Source organism: Hyla sarda, chromosome 11 (assembly GCF_029499605.1).
Source record: "Hyla sarda isolate aHylSar1 chromosome 11, aHylSar1.hap1, whole genome shotgun sequence".
Lineage (NCBI taxonomy): Eukaryota > Metazoa > Chordata > Amphibia > Anura > Hylidae > Hyla > Hyla sarda.
In genome coordinates, this window is record NC_079199.1 from 97,797,866 (window position 1) to 97,820,148 (window position 22,283).

At 44.2% G+C, this 22,283-nt stretch overlaps 1 protein-coding gene across 5 annotated transcripts in view; it reads right to left on the reverse strand.

Moving 5' to 3' along the window:
* Positions 1 to 203: 203 nt before the first annotated feature.
* TMOD4 (tropomodulin 4) overlaps positions 204 to 22,283 on the reverse strand; it is a 56,828-nt gene continuing 34,748 nt past the window's right edge. For 4 of the 5 annotated variants that reach the window (XM_056544963.1, XM_056544962.1, XM_056544964.1 and 1 more), the window contains exons 5-10: positions 13,789 to 13,878; positions 11,074 to 11,204; positions 10,021 to 10,128; positions 7,047 to 7,190; positions 4,554 to 4,698; positions 1,572 to 2,491 (exon numbers count right to left, since the gene is read on the reverse strand). In XM_056544963.1, coding sequence (XP_056400938.1) covers positions 2,463 to 2,491; positions 4,554 to 4,698; positions 7,047 to 7,190; positions 10,021 to 10,128; positions 11,074 to 11,204; positions 13,789 to 13,878 — 647 coding nt within the window. In that variant the 3' untranslated portion in view covers positions 1,572 to 2,462. Of the gene's footprint in view, positions 393 to 1,571; positions 2,492 to 4,553; positions 4,699 to 7,046; positions 7,191 to 10,020; positions 10,129 to 11,073; positions 11,205 to 13,788; positions 13,879 to 22,283 lie in introns of those variants that run through there. The other variant, XM_056544965.1, reaches the window with a different exon arrangement.

The window sequence follows — 22,283 nt, forward strand, 5'->3', positions numbered from 1 at the left end:
TTCCACACTAGTAGAACATCATCCACGTATCTAAGAACGTATGCAATGTTCTTCACCAATGGGTTGCTACGGGAGAATACTGTTCTTTTTTCTAGCATGGTGAGAAAGACATTGGCTTACGTACAAGATACCGGTATCACATAGGATTTAGATCTGGTTTTTTCGGATGCCCACACAGTGCAATGAACAACTCCAGATACAGGTCAAAGTCACTTTATTTACACGTTTTAAATACAATTCTTGTACTTTTATTCCAGTATGGCTCCTGTTCCCCTCTGTCCCCACTTTCACTATAGACATATTACACTGATAAAGTCAGATCTTTGGTTGGGGGTACAGAACTTTAGATATCATGTGACCGTCACTCACCCCTGAGGAAGCCATTCTGTGTCCTGAATAGACAAAACATGGAGGTAAGGTATTAAACCTGTCCCCTGATCAATGAGGATCTAAGGAGCCAACCAGGGGCCTAGCTATAGGGGATCAGCTGTGCCCAGACCCCAGTGCCTGACAGGGCCCCATATAGGAAGACAACAATGTCACATGGTAGATGGCGGCCATGTTGCACATGGGGCCAAGAACCTTCAGCCGACCATACATGGGTCAATTGTCCCCTACATCCACCCACTGGTTGGATATTTTTTTTTATTATTGGGTTACTAGTCTTTAAAGGGGTATTCCGGTGGAATTTTTTTTTTTTTTTATCAACTGGTGCCAGAAAGTTAAACAGATTTGTAAATTACTTCAATAAAAAAAAAAAATCTTAATCCTTCCAGTACTTATTAGCTGCTGAATACTACAGAGGAAATTATTTTCTTTTTAAATGAGAAAAGAAAGAAAAAAACACACGCGCCCCTAGTGCGGTACCGTGAGAGTATTTGGCACAAGTAAAAGAATTGCGCTTACCAGAATGTGTTGCGCTGTGGGCGCAACACCATGAAGGGCATATTAGATAGATCTGCATGCAGCCTGGATCCTCCTGAAGACTTGCTCACCGGTGGGAAATAGCAGAAAGAATAGCAGATATAAAAAATTGGATCCTTGGTCCGGCGCAGTGCAGTAGAAGAAAAGTCCGTAATGCAGGGGTTAACTTGATATGGTTTATTCAGAACACGACCGCAACGAGTTTCTTGCCCATACAGGGCACTTCATCAGGCAATGTGACACATTGCCTGATGAAGTGCCCTGTACGGGCAAGAAACGCGTCGCGGTCGTGTTCTGAATAAACCATATCAAGTTAACCCCTGCATTACAGACTTTTCTTCTACCGCACTGCGCCGGACAAAAGGATCCCATTTTTTTTATATCTGCTATTCTTTCAGCTATTTTTTTCTTTTTGGAACACAGAGCTCTCTGCTGATATCATGAGCACAGTGCTCTCTGCTGACACCTCTGTCAATTTTAGGAACTGTCCAGAGTAGGAGAAAATCCCCATAGGAAACATATGCAGCTCTGGACAGTTCCTAAAATGGACAGAGATGTCAGCAGAGAGCACTGTGTTCCAGAAAGAAAATAATTTCCTAGGTAGTATTCAGCAGCTAATAAGTACTGGAAGGATTAAGATTTTTTAATAGAAGTAATTTACAAATCTGTTTAACTTTCTGGCACCGGCTGATTTAAAAAAAATAAAAATAAAAAAAAGTTTTCCGCCGGAGTACCCCTACACTGCAAGATGTCGGCATTGGTCGTAATGATATTCACCCCAGGGATTGTATAATCTGATCAAAAGGAGGGAGAATCCTATAGAGCAGTAGTCTCCAACCTGCGGACCTCCAGATGTTGCAAAACTACAACTCCCAGCATGCCCGGACAGCCGTTGGCTGTCCGGGCATGCTGGGAGTTGTAGTTTGGCAACAGCTGGAGGCACCCTGGTTGGGAAACACTGCCTTAGATAAATGTTTGATTTGTTCAACCTCTGGGATCTCCAATGATCAGCCCTAACCCAATCACTATGAGCAATAATGTCATCCAGCCCAAACAAAAACCAATATCAACCATGATTAAGGATTGATAAAATGTCCGAAACCCGTCGACAGCCGTTGGCTGTCCGGGCATGCTGGGAGTTGTAGTTTTGCAACATCTGGAGGTCCCCAGGTTGGAGACCACTGCTATAGAGAGACCTAAATCCACCAAGACACGAATGGGCACCTTAAGACACTTCCTGGGAGTTTCTAACAAACCTACAGACTGGACGGTCACACTCCCAAAATGGCTTCTTTCCGATACTTTGGTAAATGTTGCGTAAACTTTAAGACAATCGATGGCAGTGTTACCGAGGCAGGAGGTCATAAGAATAATGAGAAACATGGAGGAACAATGGGGGGGACGACAGGGGATACATACGTGAGGGAGAACAGAAGGAGATGCACAGATGTTATGTATACAGATGAAGTCCCCAGGGACATAGACACCTACAGGGGATGGACTTCAAAAACAAAAGTCTTGGGACACATCAACTGGGTTCACTGGACGTTCTTCTTCTTCTTACGACCTGAAAAACGAAAGGTTTCCAATGAGAGTTTACACTTCATCAAGTCCTTACACTTCCTCTTCTATTTAAAAATCTTAATCCTTCCAGTACTTATCAGCTGCTGTATACAGTGACCCCCCCCCCCCCCCCCGACCTACGATAATTTCAACATACGATGCTTTTGTATTTCGGGGCCATTGCATAAGACTGTTTCAGCTGCCGCCGGATAGCCGTTTAAAGGGATTATCCGGTAAAAAAACTTTTTTTTATATACACACATATATATATATATATATATATATATATATCAACTGGCTCCAGAAAGTTAAACAGATTTGTAAATTACTTCTATTAAAAAATCTTAATCCTTTCAGTACTTATGAGCTTCTGAAGTTAAGGTTGTTCTTTTCTGTCTAAGTGCTCTCTGATGACACGTGTCTCGGGAACCGCCCAGTTTAGAAGCAAATCCCCATAGCAAATCTCTATGCGGTTCCCGAGACAGGTGTCATCAGAGAGCACTTAGACAGAAAAGAACAACCTTAACTTCAGAAGCTCATAAGTAATGAAAGGATTAAGATCTTTTAATAGAAGTAAGTTACAAATCTGTTTAACTTTCTGGAGCCAGTTGATAAATAAAAAAATGTTTTTTTACTGGAATACCCCTTTAAGGTGCCCCGTGTGGTCCGGTGATAATCACTCACCTGTCCTCGGCGCTCCGGACCATTCTCTTCAGGATCCTCTGCATCGCCGGCGCTCTCCTTCGTCGTCATCACGTCGCCATCGCCGTCATCCAATAGGAACGGCGTGCGTAGCAACGTGATGACGGCGATGAAGAGCGACGATCCCGGCCAGCAGAGACGGTCCAGAGCGGTGGGGGCACCCCCGGGGGCGCGGTGACAGCGATGGCGGGCGACATCCAGGGCAGCGGTGATGGTCCGGAGTGCCGGGGACAGGTGAGTATTACTTCCTATACTTTTCATTGCACGGATCCCTCAACATACGATGGTTTCAACTAACGATGGTTCATTTGGAACGAATAACCATTGTATGTTGAGGGACCACTGTACTACAGAGGAAGTTGTGTAGTTCTTTCCAGTCTGACCACAGTGCTCTCTTCTGCCATCACTGTCCATGTCAGGAACTGTCCAGAGCAGGAAAGGTTTACTATGGATCTGCTCCTACTCTGGACAGTACCTGACATGGACAGAGGTGTCAGCAGAGAGCGCTGGGGACCCCCACGATCTCCGCTGTGTGCCCGATGACTGGTGATGCCGGCCACCATGCCCCCTCCATTCAAGTCTATAGGAGGAGACGTGATGGCTATGTACTAGCCGTCACGCCCCCTCCCACAGACATGAATGGAGGGGGCGTGGCGTGACATCATGAACGCGGAAGCTGCAAGCTTCCGTGTTCCGGTTGCCGTCGCTGCCGGGCCAGACTTCCCCAGCGGCGGGTCCCCTGCGATCTAACATCTTATCCCCTATCCTTTGGATAGTACATAAGATGTTTACAGCAGAGTACCCCTTAAAGGGGTACTCCGGTGGAAAACATTTTTTTTAATCAACTGGTGCCAGAAAGTTACACAGATTTGTAAATGACTTCTATTAAAAAAATCTTTATCCTTCAAGTACTTATCAGCTGCTGTATACTACAGAGAAAGTTCTTTTCTTTTTGGATTTCTTTTTTTTTTTCTGTCCATGCTGCTCTCTGATGACACCTCTGTCCATTTCAGGAACTGTCCAGAACAGGAGCAAATCCCCATAGCAAAGCTATGCTGCTCTGGAGAGTTCCTGACACGGACAGAGGTGTCAGCAGAGAGCACTGTGGACAAGACAAAAAAGAAATTCAAAAAGAACAGAATTTTCTCTGTAGCATACAGCTGCAAATAAGTATTGGAAGGTTAAAGATTTCATTTACAAATCTGTTTAACTTTCTGGCACCAGTTGACTTATAAAGACCTAAAAAAAAAAAAAAAAAAAAAAAATTTCCACCGGAGTACCCCTTTAACTCAGAACATCCTCATAATAGAGTAGGTGACAAAGGTTTCTTCAAAACTCGACAACCCCTTAAGGAGCAAACTTACGAGTTTCCAGATTCCTCGTGATGGCGTTTGAGGCTCGGGCCCTTGGTCCCTGCTGTGTAAAATGGTACCCAAAGCGGACAACAGAAGGACAATTCTCCAGCATGGAGGCCATCTCCATCTCTACCGTGTCTCCAAGATTCTGGTGCTGCGGGAAACAGAAGACTGGTCAGAGCTTGTCCACGACTATGATGCCAGTAGTTTATATTACAATGCACCCTATTTGCACCCTACATGCTGGAGCATAAAAAAAATGCCGAAACACCTGCCTGGCACCTGGAAAGTATAGTGCGGAGGTCCTATTTATCAGAATAGGACCTGTGCACAGTGTAAATGGGATCTACTTATATTCCACCGACGGGTTTCGGACATTTTTTCCATCCTTAATCATGGTCCATGATTAAGGATGGAATACACTGACGGGTTTTGGAAATTTTTTCCATCCTTAATCATGGTCCATGATTAAAGATGGAGTACACCGACAGGTTTCAGACATTTTTTCCATCCTTAATCATGATCCATGATTAAGGATGGAGTACACGGACGGGTTTCGGAAATTTTTTTATCCTTAATCATGGTCAATGATTAAGGATGGAGTACACGGACGGGTTTCGGACATTTTTTCCATCCTTAATCACGGTCAATAGTCCAATCTGGATGCATTAACATGCCGATCATTGCATTACCATGCCTCCAGCTGTTGCAAAACTATAACTCCCAGCATGCCCGGACAGCCAACGGCTGTCCGGGCATGCTGGGAGTTGTAGTCTGGCAACAGCTGCAGGCACCCTGGTTGGGAAACACTGCCTTAGATAAATGTTTGATTTGTTCAACCTCTGTGATCTCCAATGATCACTATAAGCAATAATGTCACCCAGCCCAAACAAGAACCAATATCAACCATGATTAAGAATTGATAAAATGTCCGAAACCCGTCGGTGTACTCATTGATGCTTTTAGAACACATGCAATAAAGTTTGGGATATTAGTGGCGCTAAAGGCCTAATACATGGGATCAAGCCCAAACAAGAACAATATCTGCGCACCATGCGTTTATTCCCCGCGTGTATATAAGCTTCAAGACTCATTTTACAGTTATTAAAAGACACATAAGACACATGTCAGGATGTCGATGCTCATTTACGAGCCCTTCACCTGTCCATATGTAACTTTACTAATGCCCACCTGGTGGCAGCATGTTAATGCATCCAGATAAGACTATTGACCATGATTAAGGATGGAAAAAGCGTCCGAAACCCGTCTGTGAATTCATTGATGCTTTCAGAATACATGCAATAAAGTTTGGAATTTTACTAGAGCTGGAGGCCTTGTTAATGGGATCAAGCCCAAACAAGGACCATATCTGTGCTCCAAGTGTATGTTGCTCACATGTATATAAGCTTAAAAGGGGTACTCCGGTGGAAAAAAAAATCTTTCAAATCAACTGTCTCCAGAAAGTTAAACAGATTTGTAAATGACTTGTATTAAAAAATCTTAATCCTTCCAGTACTTATCAGCTGCTGTATGCTCCACAGGAAGTTGTGTAGTTCTTTTCTGTCTGACCACAGTGCTCTCTGCTGACACCTCTGTCCATGTCAGGAACTGTCCAGGGCAGGAGAAGTTTGCTATAGGGATTTGCTACTACTCTGGACAGTTCCTGACATGGACAGAGGTGTCAGCAGAGAGCACTGTGGTCAGACTGGAAGAACTACACAACTTCCTGTGGAGCATACAGCAGCTGATAAGTACTGGAAGGATTAAGATATTTAAATAGAAGTAATTTACAAATCTGTTTAACTTTCTGGAACCAGTTCATTTAAAATAAAAAAATTCCACCGAAGTACCCCTTGTACAGTCATTAAAGGAGTACTGCAACCATGCTCCAACCTCTGGGACCCCTCGTGATCTCTCGTACGGGGCCCCGGAACTGCCGCGGCTCTGCGCGGCTAATGTGTGTGTCATCGAAATCACTAAGAAGTTGACAGACAGCCCCTTCCATTCAGTTCTATGGGAGAGGCGGGGATGCACTGCGGTGTCATGTTGCGGCTTACACGCCTCCTGCATTGGGAGAACCGCGGCAGAGCCCTGGCCCCGTACAGGAGATCGCGGGAGGTCTCAGCATTCGGACCCCCACGACCAGACACTTTCAGTTATAAGTTGTATAAGGCTGTACTCCCTTAAAGACACGTCGGAATGGCCACGCTCTTTCAATAGCCCTTTTCCTTCCCATAGGTGGCATTACAAATACCCACGTGGAGGCGGCATGTTAATGCATGCAGATTAGACTACTGACCATAAGAATAGAAAAAGTCGTCCAAAACCTGTCGGTGTACTCGTTGATGCTTTTAGAAAACATGCAAAAGGTTTGGAATTTTATTGGTGCCGGAGCTCTTGATTATTCTTTTAATGGTCTTACAATCTGCCCAGATGACCAGAAGGCCATAATAATCTTTGGGTAGTAATGCTGGTCTTACGAGTTTCGAGGACTTCTTTTACCTGGTTATCCACCTTGAGATCAGTCAGTGTAGAGTTATTCTTCATGGCTTGAATTACGGCCAACATTCCTGCACTGGAGATAAAGTTGGACTCAATATTTAAGGTCTCGAGAGTCTTATTTTCCTTAATCATTTCAGCCACGGCCTGCGGGGAAGCAGAACATTGTCAGGTGATTATCGAGGAAAGGAGCCTAGTCAGGGGAACCACAATATACACAACTCTGCAGTCCATGATTCTCTATGGAAGAGCCAGAAATACAGCGTTCGGGCATCTCCCGCTCTCCCATAGAGATACATGTATCCGCAGCATATGGGAGAAGTGTCAGATCGCGGGGGTCCGATCTCCTGCACAACACCCCGGCTATTTGCATGGATGATGTGTGTCGACCACCGCACGAAGCTGTGGCCAACACGCCCCGTGTCGGCCGCAGCTTCGTGCAGTGGTCGACACACGTCATCCATGCAAATAGCCGGGGTGTTGTGCAGGAGATCGGACCCCCGCGATCTGACACTTATCCCATATGCTGCGGATAGGGGATACGTTTTTAGATACTGGACGAGTACGAAGTCTTACTAATTTTTAAAAATAAAAAACTTTTTTTTAATTTTTTTTATTTGCTTTGTGTCACCATATTTTGAGACCCTTAAAGGGGTACTCCGCCCCTAGACATCTTTTCCCCTATCTAAAGGATAGGGCATAAGATGTCTGATGGCGGGGGTCCCGCCGCTGGGGACCCTCGCAACCTTCCTGCTGCACTCGGCGTTCGTTTAGAGAGTCAGGTGCAGCGCCGGAGGCTCGTGACGTCACGGCCGCGCCCCGCTCATGACGTCACAATGCCACGTGACGCCACGCGGCCTCAATGCAAGTCTATGGGAGAGGGCATGACAGACGTCACGCCCCTCCCATAGACTTGCACTGAGGGGACGTGGTCGTGACGTCACAAGCAGGGCGTGGCTGTGACATTACGAGCCTCCTCCCCGCATCGCCAGTCATCCGGCACGGAGCAAAGTCTAGGGGCGGAGTACCCCTTTAACTTTTTGGAGGCTTGTTTTTAGCAGGCTGAGATTTTTGGGGTCCTGACCACTAGGGGTCACTATTGCTTGTACTCCATACTCTTTGCCCAACATTTAGACATACAAGTGGGTCATATGTCGGGAAGGGGTGGCGGTAGGCACTGGCAGTTTCAAGAATGGTGCCATATGAACAGTTTAGGAAACCCCATGGGGGTTTGTTGCCTATAGCAACCAATCAGAGCATAGCCTTCATTTCAACAGAACAGCTTTAGAAATAGCAAACGCTATGCTGTGATTGGTTGCTACAGGCAACAAAGACAGTTGTTCTTTTGAAAAGTTTTCATCTGTAGTATTGTTATGTCTTTTACAAAAGTGTGTAAACTATATATATATATATATATATATATATATATATATATATATATATATATATATATATACACAGAATGATGGGGGGGAAATGTAACTTAAAGGGGTACTCCGCCCCTAGACATCTTATCCCCTATCCTTTGGATAGGGGATAAGATGTCTAGGGGCGGAGTACCCCTTTTAAGGAGCAACCTAAACAAAAGGTGGAAAAAGTGAGAGGGTCTGAAGACTTTCCAAATGTACTGCGTGTACGTTTGGAAAGTCTTCAGACCCTCTCACTTTTTGGACATTTGGAAAGTCTTCAGACCCTCTCACTTTTTCCACCTTTTGTTTAGGTTGCTCCTTAAAAGGGGTACTCCGCCCCTAGACATCTTATCCCCTATCCAAAGGATAGGGGATAAGATGTCTAGGGGCGGAGTACCCCTTTAAGTTACATCTTTCCCCCATCATTCTGCACCCATTACCCCATCATAGCAAAGTAAATACATAATGATAGGAATCTTTGCTGACTCCCGTTGGTTCATTTTTGCCCCGAACGCACTTTTCCCACCGGACCTAAAACCGTGGTCGGCCACGGTTTTAGGTCTGGTGGGAAAACCGTATACGGGGCAAAAATGAGTCGACCGGAGTCAGCGCTTCACTCCGGTCGGCTCATTGAAATACATCACATATGGGCCGCATCCGGCTGGGATACGGAAGCGCCCGGTTCAAGCTCCCCCCAGCCGTATGCGGTCCCGTATTGCCTAAAATGTGGTGTGAACCCAGCCATACAGAGATCTTATTTCTTGTTGGATTCCATTTTAACAGAAGTATCATGGTATCCTCTGTGTGTGTGTGTGGAGAGGAATTCTTTGCTAGAAACATGTCTGGAACCTGTACTCCAGGGCACAGAGACCATACTGCTCTGGACTAGGGAGCCTTATGGCCGCCATGTTCACTATTCCATATGAGCATTATGCTAGGAATCTTTTAGCTTCCTGATAAAATGTATTCAATTCGATATAGTTCAATTTATATCTCGACTTATTTTGTTTCAGCCCTGTGCTGCCATCTGGTGGATGGTGTTGGCGTATAGTAGGGGTTTATAAAAAAAAATTCTGTTTAGGCGACATTGTAGATAAGTCACAGAAATGGAAAACTATGTAAGGTGGTGGTAAAATAAACTATGTTGGGATGGGACACAGACACGGTCAATTATATATATATTTTTTATATATATATATATATATATATATATATATATATATATATATATATATATATATATATATATATATGCAAATCAGCTCATTACATCACCTTTTCAGGCGATGTTCCCTGGTATCAGCTTAGCTCCAGTTACGGAATATAAAAAGCTAATCGGGATTAATGCCAAGCCAGAACTCTCTCTCTCTCTCTCTCTCCAGAAGGAAAGAGCACCCATCTGCAGACAGCTGTTTTGGGGACCCCGAAACAGCTGTCTGCAGATGGGTGCTCTTTCCTTCTGGAGAGAGTGTTCTGGCTTGGCATTAATCCCGATTAGCTTTTTATATTCCGTAACTGGAGCTAAGCTGATACCAGGGAACATCGAACCTGGAGTATATAGAACTTACGTAAGCGACAGGATCATTGCTGCGCGTAGCTACTAAACTCAGTTTCTTTACGTGTGTGTTGGTTTTCAGAGCTTCACAGACCTCCTTTAGTGTAGGAATGGGAATGTCCTGCAAATAAGAGAACGCAATATGGTTGTCTCTGCACTTTAACGGAGATCTGCAGCCATAGACCCTTATAAGTGTCTGATCACAGGGGGTCCGAACGCTGGGACCCCCCGCGATCCCCTGTACGGGGCCTCAGCTTTGCGGCTCTACCATGCAGGAGGCGTGTCGGCCGCAGCATGACGCCACAGCCAACACGCCCCCTCCATGTATCTCTATGGGAGAAGCGGAGATGCAGCTTTCGTGCACCCCCTCCTCTCCCATAGAGCTATATGGAGGGGGCGTGTCCTCAACCTCAGAAAGGTCGACGACACGCGCATTAGCCGCGAAGAGACGCAGTAATGCTGGATCCCCGTACGGGAGATTGGGGGTCCCAGTGGTCGGACCCCCTGTGATTAGACATTTATCCCCTATCCTGTAGGTTGGGGATAAGTGACTATGGCTGCAGTACTCCTTTTAGTTTAAAGGGGTACTCCACTGGAAAACATTTTTTTTTTTTTTTATCAACTGGTGCCAGAAAGTTAAACAAATTGGTAAATTACTTCTAATAAAAAATCTTAATCCTTCCAGTACTTATCAGCTACTTTATGCTACACAGGAAGTTATGTATTTTTTCCAGCCTGACCACAGTGCTCTCTGCTGACACCTCTGTCCATGTCAGGAACTGTCCAGAGCAGCATAGGTTTGCTATGGGGATTTGCTCCTACTCTGGACAGTTCCTAAAATGAACATAGGTGTCAGCAGAGAGCACTGTGGTCAGACTAAGGAAATTCAAAAAGAAAATAACTTCCTGTGGAGCATACAGCAGCTGATAAGTACTGGAAGGATTAAGATTTTTTGATAGAAATAAATTACACTAGTTGATTTAAAAAAATAAAAATAAATAAATAAATATGGATTTTTAGCTGAATACCCCTTTAAACTTTACGGCATATTCTCTAGAATACTTACATGGATATTATTAAGATTAACTTCCACCAGGTCTGATGCATTGCTTTTTATTTTCTGCAGGGTTTCTTCCACATTTGTTGGATTTGGGGGCTCGTCCGGGACAGGTTTGTATTTGTCTGGTTGTACAACACCTGGAAGGAAGAAGTACGGATATAGCATTGCTAAGTGTATTATTTAAAGCAGCCATTTTTTTATTTTTTTTTATTGCCCATTATGTGAGACGTAAAAGACATAAAATGACATCTTAGCCTAATACAGTAAAGGTTAAAACTTTTGAACCCCCATATTAAAAAGTAGGTTTATTTGCCAAACGTTCAAACTTTCAGCTGTTTGTAAACAAGAAAAAAAAAACACAATGAAACACCCTCATGGATCAACCTCTGGCTTTAGCTCAAAAACTGCCAAAAGTAAGTGCAGCCTAAGGGTCTATTCACACGGCAGAATTTCCGCTTGCGGAATTCCGCCTCAAATTACAGCCCATAGACTTCTATGGGATTCCGCACTCACATTCACACTTCTGAATTTCTGCAAGCAGAAATTCAGAAGTGTGAGTGCGGAATCCCATAGAAGTCTAATTTGAGGCGGAATTCCGCAAGCGGAAATTCTGCCGTGTGAATAGACCCTAACTGTGATGGCCTCAGGATCCATGCCTTGGTGGACCTTAACCTACGGATCACTTCCATGTTGGAAAGTCCAATAATGCCCAAGCTTCAGCTTCCTCATAGAAGGCAAGGAATTTTCTCCAAGGATTTCCTGATAGTTAAAGGGGTTATCCAGGAAAAAAAAATGTTTTATAAATCAACTGGCTAAAGAAAGTTAAACAAATTTGTAAATTACTTCTATTAAAAAATCTTAATCCTTCCAGTACTTATCAGCTGCTATATGCTCCACAGGAAGTTGTGTAGTTCTTTCCAGTCTGACCACAGTGCTCTCTGCTGACACCTCTGTCCATGTCAGGAACTGTCCAGAGCAGGAGCAAATCCCCATAGCAAACCTCTCCTGCTCTGGACAGTTCCTGACATGGACAAAGGTGTCAGCAGAGAGCACTGTGCTCAGACTGGAAAGATCTACACAACTTCTTCTGGAGCATACAGCAGCTGATAAATACTGGAAGGATTGGGATTTTTTAATAGTAGTAATTTACAAATCTGTATAACTTTCTGGCACCAGTTAATTTTAAAAAAAAATTTGAATTCCACCGGAGTACCCCTTTAAGATTGCTCAGGAACATTCCCAGAAGCTGGTGTCTGGCTATCAATCACATTAGCAGCAGATTACAACAGCAAAAAGGTGCTTTATTGCTAAATAATTCCAAAACTACAGTCATCATTAAAAAGGGTCATTTTGAGCTGACATTGGAGAACTCAATTTTTCTATATTTTTATTTATGATTATTTTTATTTAAAGGCACCCCTAGACATCTTATCCCCTATCCGATGCTGGGGACCCCCGGGATTTCAGCTGCAGCACCTCTCTGTTATTACTGCACAGAGCAAACTCTGTACCTAATACAGGCAATACAGGGGCCGGAGCATCGTGACATGGCTCCGCCCTTCGTGACATCACGGTCCACCCCCTCAATTCAAGTCTATGGGAGGGGGCGTGGCGGCCATCACGCCCCCTCTCATAGACTTGCATTGAGGGGTCGGGCTGTGACGTCATGATGCTCCGACCCCTGTATCACTCATCATTACGCACAGAGTGAGTTTGCTCTGTGCAGTGATGACAGCGGAGTGCTGCAGCTGAGATCCCGGGGGTCCCCAGCAGCGGGACCTCCGCGATCAGATAGGGGATAAGATGTCTAGGGGCGGAGTACCCCTTTAATACAGTATTTTCATATTATATTGTGTTCAGCTAGTTACATTGTTTCAATGTGCACTATCAGAATCAAAAACATTTTATATATTGTTCATCTTGGCAAAACATTAGCCTTTCTAATATACTTCATAAAAAAATGTATCTCCTTTTATAGAAATTGCGGCTTATAAAAAAAGAAAAAACACCACTAGGGGTCCCCGTACCATCCAGAACATAATCCTGTTAGTCTGCAGTATCATCTTTGTCCCAGATGAAGCATAGGCTGGGACAAAGTCCAGGAAGTAAGGACGGGACTAGCACTCCTCTGTGCTCACTCCAATCAGACTGCAGCATAAAAATAAAAAAAGAGAGGAGGGGGTTACAGAGCAGCCTGCAGTTATTGGATGAAGAGACCCAGAACAGCACAGCAGACTCAGGGAGGAAGTGAATGCATGGTGAGTGAGGGCGGGCTCAGTGCTTGCCTCAGACACACCTCTTCCTGAGCAGTGGATGTCAGAATGAGTGAGCAGCAGAACAGAAGGATTTGTGAGCCAAATACAGAAGCTAGACACAAAAAAAGACATGTAAAGAATCTGCATGACCTAGTGAGTAACATATATATATATATGCATTATTTTTTTTCGTTATATGACAAGTACGCTATTGTTTGTTGTTTGTTTGTTTTATTGCATACAGATAAAGATTCGTAAATTTTGAAAATAACCCAGATTTTCAATGAGCTATATATCAGACACAATGGGGACAATTTCTTGCAATTAAATTTTGAAGTGTGTGTAGTAAAATAGAAATAAAAAAAGGGGGAAAAAACAACATTTATGCTATAAAAATGGTAAACGCAAAATAATTTAATTTTAATGATATAAAATAATAAAATAAAAAAAACTTGCTTGTACTTACTGTTGATGCCCTCCTTATTCATAATGATTCCTGAAGTAATGGCATCATAATACTGCTTGTTACTCATCAGGGTATACATCCCCAAGATGGCTGCAATAGAAGAATACATAGTGCCGGTTACTATTGGTTCCACATGCCATTGATAAGGATGACCTTTATGATTTTGACTACTGATATATATATTTGCCTGTAACTAAGAATAAGACCCTGGGATAAGGCCAAAAGAAGTGAGATAAGAAGAGGTTGGAAATTGGAAGACAAAATATTTGAAGAATTATAGACTGTGCAGAAGGACAGAGAAAACCGGAATTTTCCGGTAGAATGAGAGGGCAACATAATGAACTATGGCCAAGAGAGAAATGAATGCTTAAATATACTAATATATATACAGATGCAATACTGAAATAACCAATCAAAATTGAACATGATGATTTTGATGTGATAACTAACCTCCCCTTTTTGTCAAATGTAAAAACCAAAGTACTTCCGTGTAATAAACAGAACTCTTAGAACTCTTGGGGACAGCTCCTGAGCTTTCTGCTGAGAAAGAGTTTTATACCAACTTTTTGTCTGGTGTATATTTCTTGTGTCGACACTTTTTAAGGCCTAAACCGCAGCCAACCTTGACACCATGACCTCCACCAGGGAGACATTTTGGGGAGCATGGGGCTGAACTTGGAAAAAAAAAAGGGCACTTCTCATAATTATTTATGGAAATGGCCATATAATAGTGCCAGACTTCCCAGCATAGCCCAAGGCATTTTTAGGAGGAACATCAAAAGGACAGGGGCCCAAGCCCCCTTTCTAGTCAACCTGTGCGTGTCCCTGACCTCACCGTGGTCTCCAAACTGTGGCCTTCTAGATGTTGCAAAACTACAACTCCTAGCATGTCCGGACAGCCAACGGCTGTCCGGGCATGCTGGGAGTTGTAGTTTTGCAACATCTAGAAGGCCGCAGTTTGGAGACCACTGACTTATTATGTAATACATATAGAATTTCAAGTCTTAATTGAGATTTTTGATCATCTATCCTTCAAAAACATATCCTTTGGATCCGATGTTTTTCCATATTTCCTCTTGGTGGCACTACCGCATGGTTGTGAGTGCAAAAAAAAAAAATGATTAATATACCATGCCCTCATCCTTGACACACAGGGTAATAGGATATCCCGCTCGGCCTCGCACTCTCCCATACTAAATATAACACTTGACTGGGATCCAAATCTTCTGAGTTCTGCTGACCAGAGGGAAATGGTGCGGGCTCAGCTACTGGTACAAAAGTGTACAATCAGGAAAACGCAAGGATTTTATGGGTGGAACATAACCCCCCCTAAAGATGGCAGACATCACACGCCGGTGAGAAGAAAGCAATATCGTGTGTTCGCCACATCAAACCTCTCCAGGTTAATGGAATGAAAAAAATCATGGCGTTGGGGGGTAAAATAGGAAGAAAAAAAAAAAAAAAAAAAAACATACTTACCCTGATCCCCTGCTGCTCCCATTCAGCTCATTCTGGTGCCCTGATCTTTTGTTGTCTTCTTCCTGCTTGCCTCATTGCAGTACTTTTCGGGGACGTGACGTCACGGCCATGCCCCCCTAGTGACGTCACGCCACACACCCTTCATTCATGTCTATGAGAGGGGGCGTGTCTGCCATCACGCCCCCTCCCATAGACATGAATGGAAAGGGAGTGGCGTGATGACACTAGCGGCATGGCCGAGACGTCCCGAACCCTTGCAGGGGACCATTGGTAGGTAAGCATAGTTTTTTTTTCCCTTTCTAGTTTCCACCCACCCCAGCACCTATTTTTACTAAACACTGTATAACTCTGGGTTATGGGTGGAACATAACCCCCTGGTGGACTCCACATGCTGGTGAGAAGAAAGCAATATCATGTGTGCGCCACGTCAAACCTCTCCAGGTTAATGGTTTTTCAATTAAAAAAAATCATAGCGCTGGGGGGTAAAATAGAAAGAAAAAAAACATACTTACCCTGATCCCCCCCGCTGCTCCCATTCAGCTCAGTCCGGTGCCCTGATCTTTTGTTGTCTTCTTCCTGCTTGCCTCATTGCAGTACCTGTCCACTCCCAAGCAGGAGAAAGATCAGGGAACAGAGCAGAGCCATATGGGAGCCGCAGGGGACCATTGGTAGGTAAGTATAGTTTTTTTTTCCCCACTAGTTTCCACCCACCCCAGCACCTATATTTACTAAACTCTGTATAACCCTGGGTTATGGGTGGAACATAACCCCCTAAAGATGGTGGACTCCACATGCTGGTGAGAAGAAAGCAATATCATGTGTGCGCCACATCGAACCTCTCCAGGTTAATGGTTTTCCCATGAAAAATTCACTATCCATTTTAATTTCTCTTTTTGAAGCTCCTTTAAACCGTTACTCTCATTAATATTAACAGGGTTTTCCAGTCAAAAAAATTATAATCATAATATGGTACTGCTTCCATTTGGCTCAGTCCGGTGCCCAGATCTTTTGACTTCTTCCTGCTTCCCTTGTTGCAGGACCTGCTCACTTAGCCAATCACTGACCAAGATGGGACACCACAGTAGCCAGTGATTGGCTGAGTAGGCAGGTCCTGCATCAATGCTTGTCTCAGAAGAAGAAAGATCAAGGACGAGAGCAGAGTAGAATGGGAGCTGCAGGGGGCAGCTGGTAGGTAAGTATAGATTTTTTTCCTAATTTCCACCTGCCCTAGCACCATATTATTATTTTTTTAAGCATACTGGATAACCCCTTTAACTTTTGACATGTCATAAGTGAAATAGATACTGTCACTGTTCTGCATAGATCAATAGTACTCTAGAATCTCTGTAATATATATTATTAGAAAACAATGCTTCTTTCTCCTATTATGAAGCTTCCTCCCTCTCCCCTTTCCCCTGTGAGACTCTATTCCACTCAAATCAGCTCAGCTTTGTCCTGTATCTGTAAGACAAAGCAATACAAGTCTGTGGGGGAGTGGGTGGAGAAGGGAGCTCCACCCACCAGCTCTGAGAGAACTGTAAATTAGAGATGAAGCCTGCAGAGCAGAAATCTGCAGCAAAATACTGTATACAAATTACATAATAACCAGAAATAGTGATGCCCCTTATGTACACACTGAGAGCAGCGCATGTTTAAAAGTCGCCTGAAATGACAGGTTCGCTTTAAGATTGGTCAGGGTCTCAGTGTTTAAGACAAGCAATAAAAGTCTATGGAGGGGGAGGAAGGATCTTAAGACAAGCAATACAAGTCTATGGAGGGAGAAGGAGGGAGCTCAAGACAAGCAGTACAAGTCTAAGGAGGGGGGGGGAGCGGCATCCAACAGATATGGAGGAATGGAAAATTAGAGATAAAGGCTGCAGAGCAGAAAGCTACTGAAAAATACCATATTAAACTCATGTGATGGCCAAAAATGGTGCTGCTCCTCATGTACACACACAGGGCAGCTTATCCTGAAGTGACAGGTAAGCTTTAAAGATCTGGCAGGGTCTCAGTGCTGAGACCCCTTCTGATCATTATTTATAGCTGGGTGAAGCTTGCAGCAGTGAACTTCCCTTCCTGGCAGGCATCCGATCCAACCGATGTGTTCCATAGATTAAAGGTGAAGCGTCCTGCTATGCGTTTCACCCAGCTATAGCTAATGATAGAAAAAGTGCCCAGACCCCATGGGATCTTCACTTGTGACTGTGTGACAGGTCAACAGTTAATATTAATGACAGCAACGTTTTAAATTAGTGAGTGGTCCTTAAGAAAGTCCTCTACTTTTATTAAAGGGGTACTCCAGTGGAAAACAATTTTATTTTTATTTTTTAAATCAACTGGTGCCAAAAATGTTATAAGATTTTTAAATGACTTCTATTTGAAAATCTTAATCCTTCCAGTACTTATCAACTGCTGTATGCTCCAGAGAAAGTTGTGTTGTTCTTTTCTGCCTGACCACAGTGCTCTCTGCCGACACCTCTGGAACTGTTCAGAGTAGGAGAAAATCCCCCATAGCAAATCTCTCCTATTCTGGACAGTTCCTGACACAGACAGAGGTGTCAGCAGAGAGCACTGTGGTCAGACAGAAAAGAACAACTCAACTTCATCTGGAGCATACAGCAGCTGATAAGTACTGGAAGGGTTTTTAATAGAAGTAATTTACAAATCTGTTTAACTTTCTGGCACCAGTTGATTTGAACATATTTTTTTCCCACCGGAGTACCCCTTTAATATTAATGACAGCAATGTTTTAAATTAGTGAGTGGTCCTTAAAGGGGTACTCTTTTTATTTATTTATTTATTTTTTAAATCAACTGGTGCCAGAAAGTTAAACAAATTTGTAAATGACTTCTATGAAAAAATCTTTACCTTTCCAGTACTTTTAAGAAGCTTTATACTACAGAGGAAATTCTTTTCTTTTTGAATTTCTTTTTGTCTTGTCCACAGTGCTCAATGCTGACACCTGATGCCCGTATCAGGAACTGTGCAGAGCAGCATAGGTTTGCTATGGGGATTTTCTCCTGCTATGGACAGTTCCTGACACGGGCATCAGGTGTCAGCAGAGAGCACTGTGGACAAGACAAAAAAGAAATTAAAAAAGGAAAGAATTTCCTCTGTAGAATACAGCTGCTAATAAGTTCTGGAAGGGTAAAGATTTTTTAATAGAAGTCATTTACAAATCTGTTTAACTTTCTGGCACCAGTTGATTTAAAAAAAAAAAAAAAATGTTTCCCACCGGAGTACCCCTTTAAGAGAGTCCTCTGCTTTTATGAACTTTACTTAAATGTGCACTACATGAATCCTCCACAATATGTGGGGACATTTATCAAAGCATTTAGTCGTTTTTTTTTTGCTTAAAATTATCGCAAAAAAGTCGCTCTTGCGACTACCGTATTTTTTGCCCTATAAGACGCACCGGCATATAAGACGCACCTTATTTTAAAGGTGCAAAATCTAGAAAAAAAAGATTCTGCACCCAACAGTGATCTTCAACCTGCGGACCTCCAGATGTTGCAAAACTACAACTCCCAGCATGCCCGGACAGCCGTTGGCTGTCCGGGCATGCTGGGAGTTGTAGTTTTGCAACATCTGGAGGTCCGCAGGTTGAAGACCACTGGATAGGAAGTTGTACTCACCTGTCCCCACCGCTCCGGACCAGTCACCGCTGCCCTGGATGTCGCTCCATCGCTGTCGCCGTGTCCCCGACGCTCCGGACGTCTTCTTCCCCGGGATCCTCGCTCTCCGTCGCCGTCATCACGTCGCAACGCACGCCGCTCCTATTGGATGACGGGACGGCGTGCGCGACGATGTGATGACGTCGTAGGAGAGCGCCGGCCATGCAGGGGATCCCGGCACGGAGCAGACACCGAGGAGGCAGGTAAGGTCCCTCCCGGTGTCCTGTAAGCTGTTCGTGACGCCGCGATTTCACCGCATCGGTCCCGAACAGCCCGACTGAGCAGCCGGGTTAGTGTCACTTTCCCTTCAGACGCGGCGGTCAGCTTTGATCGCCGCCTCTGAAGGGTTAATACAGGGCATCACCGCGACCGGTGATGTCCTGTATTAACCGCGGGTCCCGGCCGTTGATGGCCGCAGGGACCGCAGCGATAGGTGTGTGTATTCGCCGTATAAGACGCACCAACTTTCCCCCCCAGTTTTGGGAAAGAAAAAGTGCGTCTTATACGGCGAAAAATATGGTACTTTCTTCTTTTTTTTTTTGCGACTTTTTGATTGTGCAGTGTCCTAAGCAAAAAATAAAAAATCTTGCTTACCAAAGCAAAAAGTGATTTTTGACTTGCAGTGGTCAGAGATCTATCAAGTGCGAAAGTCGCAAAAAAGTCGCATTACATGAAAAAAACTACTAAATTTACAACAGCTCAGACATGGAGCAGAAAAAGCCGCTACCAAAACAAACAAAAAAAAAAAAAAAGAAAAATTGCTTACGCGAAATAAAATTATCAACGGGCTGAAAGCAGTTGATAAATAAGGCGCACATAAGCAAAAAAATTGTAAGAAAATAAATAACAAAAAAAAAAGGAATACATAATTAAACATTGATAAATGTCCTTCATGGTCCCTGAAAAAGCAGATCAAGGAACGGAAATGCATTTAAAAAATCAGAGCTTTTTTTTTAAATTTTTTTTTTTGGGGGGGGGGGCAATGTAGCGCGACAGAAAAAACTGCGTATTATAACGTTGAGGCGCGCCAAATGACAAGCTCAGGTCCGCTACATTGGTAGAGATTTAGTATTGGGCGTCAGACTGGTCGCCATGAGTAGCACCGTTGAGTCTCTCAGGAAAGGTCCATGTAAGCGCTTGCAGGGGGGTGTTTAATAGTGAGGTCTCCGGGAGACGGGCATAGCTGCTCGGTGAGGTCACATCGGGACTACTGACATTCGAGTCTCAAGAGCTAGATCATGGTCTGGAGTAAGACCTCCTGAATCACCATGGACCTCACCAGCTGAATTAAAGGGGTGATCCAGGAAAAAAAAATTATTTTTATTTTTTAATATATATCAACTGGCTCCAGAAAGTTAAACAGATTTGTAACTTACTTCTATTAAAAAATCTTAATCCTTTCAGTACTTATGAGCTTCTGAAGTTAAGGTTGTTCTTTTCTGTCTAAGTGCTCTCTGATGACACCTGTCTCGGGAACCGCCCAGTTTAGAAGCAAATCCCCATAGCAAACCCTCTTCTAAACTGGGACAGGTGTCATCAGAGAGCACTTAGACAGAAAAGAACAACCTTAAAGGAGTAGTCCAGTGGTGACTCAGTGGTGAGCAACTTATCCCCTATCCTAAGGATAGGGGATAAGTTGCAGATCGCGGGGGGTTCGACCGCTGGGGCCCCCCGCGATCTCCTGTACGGAGCCCCGACAGCCCTCGGGAAGGGGGCGTGTCGACCTCCGCACGAGGCGGCGGCCGACAGGCCCCCTCAATACAACTCTATGGCAGAGCCGAAGCGCTGCCTTCGGCAATCTCCGGCTCTGCCATTGAGATGTATTGAGGGGGCGTGTCGGCCGCCGCCTCGTGCGGGGGTCGACACCCGCTATCTCGGCGGAGAGTCGGGGCCCCGTACAGAGAGATCGCAGGGGGCCCCAGCGGTCGGACCCCCCGCGATCTCAAACTTATCCCCTATCCTTAGGATAGGGGATAAGTTTTTCACCACTGGACTACCCCTTTAACTTCAGAAGCTCATAAGTACTGAAAGGATTAAGATTTTTTAATAGAAGTAATTTACAAATCTGTTTAACTTTCTGGAGCCAGTTGATATATATATATATATATATATATATATAAAAGTTTTTTCCTGGAATACCCCTTTAATATTATGTACTCCTCTGGGTGCAGATGTCTACAAGATTTGGGGGAGATCTATCAAACCCTGCCCAGAAAAGCGGCGCAAAACTTGCGAGGTAGCAGGAATTTGCGTGGCGCTGACCGGAACGGACACAATGCAGGCGCTGTGACTTGAGTTAAAATTCTTTAATAACCAAGATTCAACGCGTTTTGGTGAAAGGTACTCTTTAACAAGGATGGGAAGATTGGACCCCGCAGGACCAATGCTCCCAGTCCCTGCTCATCACCACTACTTCCTGGTGACGCGTCGTCCCCACAGGAAGTGCCTACTGAGACAATCACTGACTGAAGCGGAACTTTGTATTGACCAATGATGTCCAGGCTGAGCAGTTCCTGCAGAAACGAGAAAATCATTAGGAACCAGAAAGCAGCCGAGAGGACACGGACCGGGAGCGTCAACACAGCAGCTGTGGGGGATCATGGTAGTTGAGTATGCAGTAGTCCCTCAAGTTACAATATTAATCGGTTCCAGGACGACCATTGTATGTTGAAACCATTTTATGTTGAGACCAGAACTCTATGGAAACCTGGGAATTGGTTCTGAAGCCACCAAAATGGCATCCAAAAAATAGGAAAAAGTGAGGATTAAAGAAAGATAAGTAGTAATAATACAGATAAAGCAAATCCTTACATATAAAAGTAATAAAGATCTGCTGGGAGCTGTAGTCACTGTCTATTTCAGTGATTCCCAAAGAGGGTGCCTCCAGCTGTTGCAAAACTACAACTCCCAGCATGCCCGGACAGCCGAAGGCTGTCCGGGCATGCTGGGAGTAGTAGTTTTGCAAAATCTGGAGGCACCCTCTTTGGGAAACACTGGTCTATGTAGAGGACAGGAGCTTCTTGAGGGTCCTGTACAGAACACGCAATGTACTAAAAATAGTAAAATGGAGCCGTCCTCACCTGGTGTCCAAAGGAGCAGCTAACCCTGGCACAGATAAAGAATACAGAACATGTAATACCTCCCTGTACTGTAGGGGGCGCTACTAGACACCAGTCATTACATACACTTCAGTAATACAGGTAAAGAGTACAGAACATGTAATACCTCCCTGTACTGTAGGGGGCGCTACCAGACACCAGTCAGTGCCTACACTTCAGTAATACAGGTAAAGAGTACAGAACATGTAATACCTCCCTGTACTGTAGGGGGCGCTACCAGACA